This window comes from Pollachius pollachius, assembly GCF_949987615.1.
Source record: "Pollachius pollachius genome assembly, chromosome: 13".
Taxonomy (NCBI): domain Eukaryota; kingdom Metazoa; phylum Chordata; class Actinopteri; order Gadiformes; family Gadidae; genus Pollachius; species Pollachius pollachius.
In genome coordinates this window covers 21,105,620-21,115,865 of record NC_136946.1, presented here as the reverse complement: position 1 = coordinate 21,115,865, position 10,246 = coordinate 21,105,620, and the positions used below count along the sequence as shown (strand labels likewise).

The 10,246-nt window shown below is 42.7% G+C and overlaps 1 protein-coding gene and 1 long non-coding RNA gene across 2 annotated transcripts; both read left to right on the top strand.

Moving 5' to 3' along the window:
- Positions 1-5,193: 5,193 nt before the first annotated feature.
- Positions 5,194-6,032, top strand: LOC307084592. Its single transcript, XR_013812324.1, has 4 exons — positions 5,194-5,280; positions 5,359-5,569; positions 5,671-5,843; positions 5,942-6,032. It is a non-coding gene; the product is annotated as an uncharacterized lncRNA (long non-coding RNA).
- A 190-nt stretch (positions 6,033-6,222) lies between these two features.
- LOC307085356 (uncharacterized protein) lies at positions 6,223-8,530 on the top strand. The gene is made up of 8 exons (XM_079750133.1): positions 6,223-6,360; positions 6,473-6,651; positions 6,739-6,832; positions 6,977-7,322; positions 7,479-7,596; positions 7,680-7,771; positions 7,853-7,970; positions 8,151-8,530. Exons 4-8 carry the CDS (start codon positions 7,053-7,055, stop codon positions 8,252-8,254), a joined length of 702 nt encoding a protein of 233 aa, XP_079606259.1. The 5' UTR covers positions 6,223-6,360; positions 6,473-6,651; positions 6,739-6,832; positions 6,977-7,052; the 3' UTR covers positions 8,255-8,530.
- Positions 8,531-10,246: the final 1,716 nt, after the last annotated feature.

Here is a 10,246-nt window from a genome sequence, read left to right as displayed (position 1 = left end):
GTAACACGTTTTCATTGAACGGAACAGAGTATCAACTGTTCTAGTTTTTATGCGTGCAAAATGCTTTTCAGAGCGAGAGAATCACTTTTCAACCAAGAATGTGATTCTGACCTTACAATGTGGATATTGCTCAATACTAATGGAGTTCACTTCCAAATGGTCTTATATTGCTTAAATAACCCTTTTGTAAGCAAAGTTACACGTATGCATTGAACGGAAAGGAAATATCAACTGTTCTAGTTTTTATGTGTGCAAAATGCTTTTCAGAGGGAGAGAATCACTTTTCGACCAACAATGTGATTCTGACCTTACAATGTTGATATTGCTCAAAACTAATGGCCTTCACTTCCAAATGGTCGTGTATTGCTTAAATAACCCTTTTGTAAGCATAATAACACGTTTGCATTGAACGGAACGGAAATATACACTGTTCTAGTTTTTATGTGTGCAAAATGCTTTTCAGAGCGAGAGAATCACTTTTCGACCAACAATGTGATTCTGACCTTACAATGTTGATATTGCTCAAAACTAATGGACTTCACTTCCAAATGGTCGTGTATTGCTTAAAAAACCCTTTTGTAAGCAAAGTAACACGTTTTCATTGAACGGAACAGAGTATCAACTGTTCTAGTTTTTATGCGTGCAAAATGCTTTTCAGAGCGAGAGAATCACTTTTCAACCAAGAATGTGATTCTGACCTTACAATGTGGATATTGCTCAATACTAATGGAGTTCACTTCCAAATGGTCTTATATTGCTTAAATAACCCTTTTGTAAGCAAAGTTACACGTATGCATTGAACGGAAAGGAAATATCAACTGTTCTAGTTTTTATGTGTGCAAAATGCTTTTCAGAGGGAGAGAATCAGTTTTCGACCAACAATGTGATTCTGACCTTACAATGTTGATATTGCTCAAAATTAATGGAATTCACTTCCAAATAGTCGTGTATTGCTGAAATAACCCTTCTGTAAGCATAATAACACGTTTGCATTGAACGGAACAGAAATATCAACTGTCTAGTTTTTACGTGTACAAAATGCTTTTCAGAGCAAGAGAAGCACTTTTTGACCAACAATGTGATTCTGACCTTACAATGTTGATATTGCTCAAAACGAATGGAATTCACTTCCAATTGGTGGTTTATGCGTAAATAACCCTTTTGTAAGCAAAATAACACGTTGGAATTGAAAAGAACCGAAATATGAACTTTTCTAGTTTTTATGTGTGCAAAATTTTTTTCAGAGCGAGAGAAGCACTTTTTGACCAACAATGCGATTCTGACCTTACAATGTTGATATTGCTCAAAACTGATGAAATTCACTTCCAAATGGTGGTTTATGCTTAAATAACCCATTTGTAAGCATAATAACACGTTTGCGTTGAAAGAAACAGAACTATTCGCTTTTCTAGTTTTTATGTGTGCAAAATGCTTTTCAGAGCGAGAGAAGCACTTTTTGACCAACAATGCGATCCTGACCTTACACAACCCGGTATCACGCCATTGCGTGCTCCTGCGCACGAACGTTAATCTATTGAAGCGTGTTCCCGAGCACGATAGTCCGACTTTTTGCGTGTTACACAAAACGAAATGTAAACCAATGCATTCTGAATGGGAGTGTTCTAAGACAATTAACGTTCTCCACAAAACGCTACGAGAGAGAGAGAAAGAGAGAGCGGGAGGGACAGAGAGAGAGAGAGAGAGCGAGAGAGAGGCTTCAGAAAGGGTGTGCGCAGATAGTACAGTGCACCCTAGTTATGTTTATGCCAAAACCTATATATATAATTAGGCTATAATTATATTATTTAGCGTGTAATGAGACAATCTATAGCCAAATTGTCGAAGATGCCCGAGAATCTTTCGGGATATCAGCATGGGAAATCGGCGAATCAGACCCATGAATCTATTGTAGCGACCCTGGGACAGTTAAATAGTTTGTGTGTTATGTGTTACATTATATTTCGTTGTCCGTTATGCCAGTTGTTCTATGTGCATGTATTGTAATGTTATTCTTGTCAAACAGCGTGTGGGGCGAATCATTAGGTCAGCTGGGGGAGGGCCTTGGAAGAACAGGAGGGTGGGGGCCTGCACGCGAGTGAGACCGTGTTGCCGGGGTAACCGGGGTTTGTTTGGGTCCGGTTTTCAGCTGTTGGTTTCAATGTTGTTACAATGTTACGGGTTTCAGTGACCTGGTTTTTGGTCCATTAAAACTACCTTCAACTAATGACTCGACATGATTATGTCACCGGCGAGGTCGTTACACTATAAAGAAACACGTCATCTCAAGCGGGAGAGAAAGTTTGCGGTGCTGGTTTGTGTCACCAACCCAGAAACCCAGTCGCCAAGAAAAAACGTTGACAGTGCACGTTTCCATGAACACTGGATACGTAGCATTTCAACGTAAAAAATAGCGTGTTATACCTACAGTATCCACGTGTGCCGCTGTGGAGGCGGGTTTCGGGGTTTGGGACACGATTGTTTAGGGGGGGGGGGGGGGGAGACTGTTGTTGACCGGGGAGGGGGGGGGGGGGAGACACGTTTGTTGAGGGGGGGGGGGACACACGATTGTAGGGGGGGGGGGGGGGGACACACCAACCCAGCAACCCAGTCGCCAAGAAAAAACGTTGACGGTGCACGTTTCCATGAACACGATACGTAGCATTTCAACGTAAAAAATAGCGTGTTATACCTACAGTATCCACGTGTGCCGCTGTGGAGGCGGGTTTCGGGGTTTGGGACACGATTGTTTAGGGGGGGGGGGGGGAGACTGTTGTTGACCGGGGGGGGGGGGGGGGGGGGGGGGGGGGGGGGGAGACACGTTTGTTGAGGGGGACGACGACACACGATTGTAGGGGGGGGGACACACGTTTGTTGAGGGGGGGAGACACGTTTGTATCCTAACAACAAAACAAGTTAACAAAAGCCCCATTTGTCAACTGAGAACCCCAATTCCCAGAATCCCCCGCGGCTCCGGAACACGGCGTAGCTTATATTAATCTTTATTATCTGAATGGGAAATGCAATATTTTAGGACAGATACACCATTAAACGCGTTTCTAATGACATTTCTAGCGAGAAATGTACATTTTCCTTACATAATCTTCAGTCAGTGAATGTGTATGATCTTTATTAATCTTTATTATCTGAATGGGAAATGCAATATTTTAGGACAGATACACCATTAAACGCGTTTCTAATGACTTTTCTAGCGAGAAATGTACATTTTCCTTACATAATCTTCAGTCAGTGAATGTGTATGATCTTTATTAATCTTTATTATCTGAATGGGAAATGCAATATTTTAGGACCGATTCACCGTTAAACGTGTTTCTAATAACATTTCTAGCGAGAAATATACTTTTTACTTGCATAATCTTTAGTCAGTGATTGTGTCTGATCTTTAGTTTTATAGTTATTAGGATTTGATCGGCTCGCTCGCATGTTTCAACGACGTCAGGTTGCTTTCGCTAAACTAGCAGCTCACGTGCTTCCTGCGTTTGTGTTATTAAACTGTTACTTTATGTAACTTTTAATGATATCATCTTGTTAGAAACACGTATATCTGAGAGCCAACCCAGTCGCCAAAAGCATACGTTGACAGTGTACTTTTCGTGAACACTGGATTACGTCGCATTTCAACATAAAATAGCGTGTTATACACACACACACACACACACGCACGCACACGCACAGACACACACGCGCGCGCGCGCGCGCGCGCACGCACACACACACACACACACACACACATACACACACACACACACACAGTATCTTGTACAATGATTTTTAGATTTCTTCTTTGTAAAACTTGAAAAATAAAGTAAGTTTTGGCTTTGGAAAAGTAATTATTTCCCTTATTATACAAATAGGCTATGCTGTTAAGGCTGCCGTGTTCCAATACCTGTACTTCCATGAGTATACTTAAAGGAAGTATACTATCCGTACTATCTACTACGTTAATTTTTCAGATGTGAGTGCTGTTCCAAATCGAGTACTCCGTGGTGCACTAACCGGAAATTACGATCACGACTGCCGCCGTGGCTCCTCCCCCGCAATAAACATCCCGCTTTGAAAGTTGAACTCTTTACGCCTAGCAGCTATAAAAAACTATAAAAACTAAAAAATGACTCTATTAATGCAGGCTATGTGGAAAATGCGCCGACTTTGGCTCAGCCTGGCTCCGACTCTTCCGCTACGTATACATATGTGTAATCCAGCACATATAAAGACGGGGACCAGAAAATAATTACTTTCTCTCCATTGAAACCCATTCATATTTTTCGATCTCAGAGGTCCCATGAGGGGCCTACCGGAAGGGGCGAACTTACGAGCTCTATGACGCTGCTCTCGAGCGACATATAGATAGGACTGCTAATCTTACAAGCATTCTCAAGATCGATTGTCGCCAGTAGTTCTATTCATTCTATCGCTGTAACTTTTCTCTCGTGTTGCTATGGACAAGTTGTTTGACCTGGATCTCCGTGACCCCCGCACAGAAGGAAGACACCTTGCCGTTGGGTTGATGCATGACCAATTCCTTGCAGAAGCCATGGTAACAACCTTTTGTACATTAACTGAACTTGAACTTGTACATGAAATGAATGTTTCAGTACCTCAGAAACTCCGTCTAACAAGATGTTGGACTTAAACACACAGGAGGCTGCGGAGAATGTCAATCGGGCAAGATCTGGAGGGGATTCACCACGGAGCTCAACCAAACGGAGCGGATGCGGCAAGGCCAGAGGGAGACGTGGAGGCCGTGCGGGCCATACAGGCCGTGCAGACAGATGGAGTGGCCTAACTACAGGTTTGTTTATGTGCAAATTCAGATTAGTTTAATTTGGTGACAAACAATTACCCATGGCAATTAGGGATGGGTCAGAATTTTCTATTATTCGATTTTTCGTTCCCGTGGGTCAAAGTCGATTTGTAACATTTGGACCGTTAAAGGTTGGGTATGGGATTTGCGAAACGCCAGCAGATTTTGAAAATACACAACTCAAATGGTCCTACCCCCTCTCCTTCAACGCTGACTCTACCCATTCCAAGTACAAGTACATGGGAGCGGGGGAGAGGGAGTGCCGTACGACCGTTTGATTGACGTACTTACTGTCAAATGAGTTTCTTGCAGCAGTGCAAGCACATGAGTGTCTGCCGTAGAGATATATTAATCTGTCATGTACTGTTTAACAGGCATGGACACTGAGGTGTTGGCACTTCCTTCAGAGGATTCCTTGCCCTTACCCAGAGCACAGCAAAATCCTCAAGAGATGTTTGGTAAATATACAGTGTTTAATTCTGAAATCCAAATACTGTATATAGAATGTAGATCATTTGGTTATATTTTATTTGCAGAACAAAACATGGAGAGGCTTTCTGCCCTACTGGATTCAAGCCCCTGTCCTGCTGAGCCTGAGAGAAGCGCAGCATCATCGTGGTCTGTTAGGCAGCAGAAAGCCTCTGACCGTTGGGAGGAAGCACGGCCGTACCACCTCAGATGCCTTTTGGAATCTGAGGCTGTTGGCAAGCCATTGTGTTGCTTCTGCCACAAGCCGGCTGTTATAAGGTTGGATGTTCATCAATCAAATAATAGAATGTATCTATGTACACTAAAAAAAGTATATCATATAAATTGAGTGACTTGACTTGAGTGTTTTGTCTGCTTAGGTGCAGAGAGTGCCTTCCGGAGCAGTGGTTTTGTGGGGCCTGCGACATGCATAACCACAGCAAACGGCCACTCCACAACAGGGACAGCGTGGTGGATGGCTTCTTTAAAGCCATTCCCCCATCCACATGTATCTCAAGAGGAGAGACTGGAATATATGCCACACATGAGCAAGGTAAGGTCTTACAAATCTACCTGTCTAGACTTCCTGATCCTTATCTTGTTTATTCAGTCTGCTGCCATATACAGAATGTTCACTTTTCTTTTCGACAGATCGCATTTTACCCACAATGCCAGCACAGCACTGCACCTGCCAGGTCCCTAGCTTCACAGTGGAAGCTGGGAAACCAGTCATCTTGATTACCATCAATGGTAGAAACCAGTTCTCTATTTAGACTTCTGTTAGTCTAATATACAATATGTGTCAATGATTATGACTAATGTTGTTTTTTTCGTTAGGGCGTTATGATTTGCATTTGCCACGTTATGTGTGCCAAACATGCCTGCAGCAGTGGGCCCCTGATGTGAGAGATCTAGTCAGGAGTGGATATTGTCCAGCTTCTGCAAATGCTTCCACAATCTACACGGTGGACCTCCTCAACACCTTTCAGGAGCTGAAGTTGATCTCACCTGGATTCTCCAGGCAAGCCCTTGCAAAAATGCTGGAACATCGCACACTGTGTGCAGGAAGAGTAAGTGACATCAGCAATACTATTTATTATGCTCACCAATATTGTCAGCAATTTTTTTATTTTTTTTTTGACTATCTCAAAAATGTTTTCCATATTCTGATATACTTTCTAGTCTGGACAGATCAACGGGGATGCCCTGCAGAGGAGCTTTCTTGAGTTTGCATACGCCTCCTTTGAGAAAGACCAGCTCTGCTGTGATACCCCTTTCACCTGCCCTGCCTGCACACCTGAAATGGTAGCAGTGTCAGCAGATGGCAACAGGAAGCTTTATCGCTTTGGCCATACTGGAAGGTGCACTTTAAGTTCTCTTTGGTAATTGAGTCGTGACTGTAAGTGACAACAAGAGTAGGTAATGGATGTTATATATTTTTCCCCTAGATCTAATGACACTCCCTTTTTTGATGGGCTATTTCTAGCCAAAGACAGTGAGGTGTCTGATTTTGTCAACACAATACAGATGGCGGTGAAGAATGTAAGTTTAAGCTAAGTTTAAACACTCAAATAGTTCTGTTACTAAAGGAATCATTGCATTTCCTGGACTTCTAGAAGTATTCCATACTCCCTACTCTTTTGTCGTGAATTACATTAACAATATGTGTATGCACTATATTCACAGATAAAGGGGAGAGGCACATGTGGAGACTCTCAATGGGCAGCAGCAAGGGAGACCTCTAGGCGGGCCTCTAAACTGGATGAGGAAGGCGTTGAGGTTGCGGTGTGTCGGCATGGCTTCCTTTTTAAAAGCCCTTAACATGTACCGAGGAGAGATATTTGCGTATCCTATGTATCTCCAAAGGGAGCTTCTCCCAAGCAAGGCACAGTTTTTTGCTATGGATGTGGCATGCAAATACTGGCCATACCTACAAAAAGTTGCTTCGGTCATTCCAGCTCTCAAGAGCCTCACAGAAATGAAGCCCTTCCTGAGCATCATGCATGCAAGAGCTCATGCTACCAAGTGTGAGGTATGTCTGTTATCTGTTATTTTCAAATGAATACGCCATGTGTTACTATAGGAATGGACAGCTTTAAGCTGAATTCCTTTTCCATAATATTTGTCCACGTTTTCCAACTGCTTCATTGGCTCTAATGAACCCCAAATCCACCCATCCTTGCAACAGATAAAATGGAGTGGTCGGAATCAGAAGGGAGCAGGCACAACTGCCGGTGAGGAGGTGGAGCAAATAAACAGCTACCTCTCCCGTTGTGCCCTGACAACAAAGTACATGTCAAAAGCAGGTAAGTCACTTTGGTCTGAGTTTATGCTATCATCTAATATTGCTCATAGATTGCAGAACATAATGTAATTGTCCTTATACCAGCACGTGTGGACATGCTCACTGTGCATGCAATGGGTTGGAACCATCACAAAGCAGAGACGCTACACAAGGCCCTCTCCACAAGATATGTGAAGGTATGTTTCATATTCATGTATGTTTTTGTGCCAGTTGTTAGGCAGACTGAGTTCCTATTGTAATTATTGTAAATATTTTAGACATCTAAAAGGGCAGAAGAAGAGGCAGAGAGGCTGTCACAACTGCAGAAGGACCTGCAGTGCTCAAATGCAATGGCTGTACAGTGGATTGCTGAAGTCAAGGAATGGGCAGAGAGCGGTGAGGACAGAACAATATACATGCCTTTTTGCAGTTTCCTTACAGACATTTGTGTTCAAACGGTAATCAAAATAATACACAATCAGTGAAGCATTAGTGCTGCAAAAATCTAGAAAACTTGGTTGCATTGTATAGAATACAGTACACTGAGCTTAATTTCACCCTAACGGATATCTACAGAGACCCCAGTAACGGGTCTGCACGTTCTCCAGCAGTCCATTGAGGGTCTCCATCTGGGTATAAAGCAACAGAAACAAACCCTCTACCGTCAGAATGGTATGTAGGCTTTTTCTTGAGTTATCCGGTATACCTAACAATGTATCTATATTGTTTTTAATATAACCTATACAAGGTTTTTGTGTCTGCATATTACGTTTCTCCTAAACAATCTAGACAGCAACAAGCTTCGCCATCGTCTCCGAAGAAAGTTGACGGAAGACAAAAAGCGCCTTCTCCAGGAGATTGATAAATACAACAGTCTTGTTGCAGACCTCTCCAAAAGGATTGATGTGGCCTTGGTTGACCACTCTTTGGCTGGACAGAGCACTGGCGCAATATGGCCATGGGAGGACTATGGCAGTGGTATGCATTTTTCAATGCTTTTAAAATGTCATGCAGTATATCGGAATAGTGAACTATCCTGAAATGATATATTAAATATAATGGTGGTTTTGTAATATATAAAACGATTTTGGGAAAGAAACATCATTTCTAAATTCTGTTTCCATTATGGTTGCATTGCTAAATGTTATGCCAGATACTCATGTATTGATCTTAATATTTTGGATCATTATTAACAATCGGGGTCAAGAAACGACTGCACGACCAGGAAATGCTGAAAACACGGCTGGAAGAGGAGCTCCCTATCCTGGTGTTGGAGATGGCCCAGCACTGTACGTGGTTGCAGAACCTGGGAGTGGCCCTCAAGACGGAGCTTGCAAGATACGGTAAGTTAAAGACAAGTTTTGGGGATCCCATTTAATGTATTCAATTAGTGGGGGATGTTTCAATATATATTAACGTCGTTGGGTTTTCTGTCCTCTACTTGTAGAAGATGAAAATGGACTTCACTGTCTCTTGGCAAGAAGACTTGCGGAAGTGGAAGAACGACATCAAATGGTCCTGCAGCGGTATAAGACTGCTCTAGGTCCATTGGCCTCTGTCCTCCTTGATGTTTGTGAGGAAGAGGAATGTGATCCGATGGGCCTGGTCAGTCCAGACACCAGCGAGGATGAGGAAGATGCAAGAGAACAAGCAACTTAGTTGATGGTGTGGTTTCGTGCCTCGCTTGATGTACACAAATGATCATTGTTATTGCTATGTTTAAAATAAAAAAATAAAAAAATCTATCTCTTCAATTCAAGATGGGGTGGGTGAGAATAAATAGTGCTATAACCTCACTAGCCTTATTGACATGGACACATCTGTTCCGCATAGATTTCTATGCACGAGACTTAACGGACACTTTTGTTACTGCCATGTATACAGTACATTCGGATCACATTTTAGGAAGAGATCTATGACGCATAGAAATCTATGCGGATCAGATGTGCCATGTAAACGCGGATACTATGAATTTCATTCATATATACAATTTCAGAAGTGGATGAGATTCGAGAAATATCTTGTTATAATGAGAAAGAATGTCAAGGTTTGGGGGTTGATGAAAAACTATTTTGAACCTTTGTGGTATGGCAACCCAGTCGCCAAAAGCATACGTTGACAGTCACTTTAAGGACAAGTTATGAGAGAAATGCACATTAACTTTTTGTTATCTCATAAGCGGTGTGGTGCCGGCTCCTTTTGACCTTTTGACCCCAGACTTCAAAAACGTGTCCACAGGCCAGCTGTGTCTACCCACCTTAAGCCACAAATGTACACCTACATCCCACAGTAAATGGGGACTAGAAACATAACCTCTGTCATATACATTTACTCTACTGTTGGAGGTCACGCCCCTTTTTCCACCTTTTCGAGATAGCTAGAGATTCTAAAATGTTTACACACATTTCCCGGGGCCCCGTGTACGACATATCCGAGATTTGGAGTTCTAGCCCTTAGAGAAAAAAAGTTTTCCCAAATGGAGTGTCATTTGGACAAAGCCCCTCAGAAGTGTAGCCTGCAAGACCTAATGGTTCAGAATGTGGTGGAAAAAGTTTTTGAGATAGGAAGGTCCTACCGCCCTGAAATTTTAATACCTTATTCTAGGGCCTAACTGGGACCTCCGCACCGAAACTTGGCCCGGTCGGACCCCGAGGGCAGGAAGGGGGGGCCTG

Bases quoted from the DNA above. Each gene is read 5' to 3' on its own strand.
- LOC307085356 (XM_079750133.1), top strand. From the start codon at position 7,053: ATGAGGAAGGCGTTGAGGTTGCGGTGTGTCGGCATGGCTTCCTTTTTA. The intron at 7,772-7,852 runs GTATGTTTCATA...TAAATATTTTAG, and splicing joins TCTCCACAAGATATGTGAAG to ACATCTAAAAGGGCAGAAGA. The intron at 7,971-8,150 runs GTGAGGACAGAA...GGATATCTACAG, and splicing joins CAAGGAATGGGCAGAGAGCG to AGACCCCAGTAACGGGTCTG.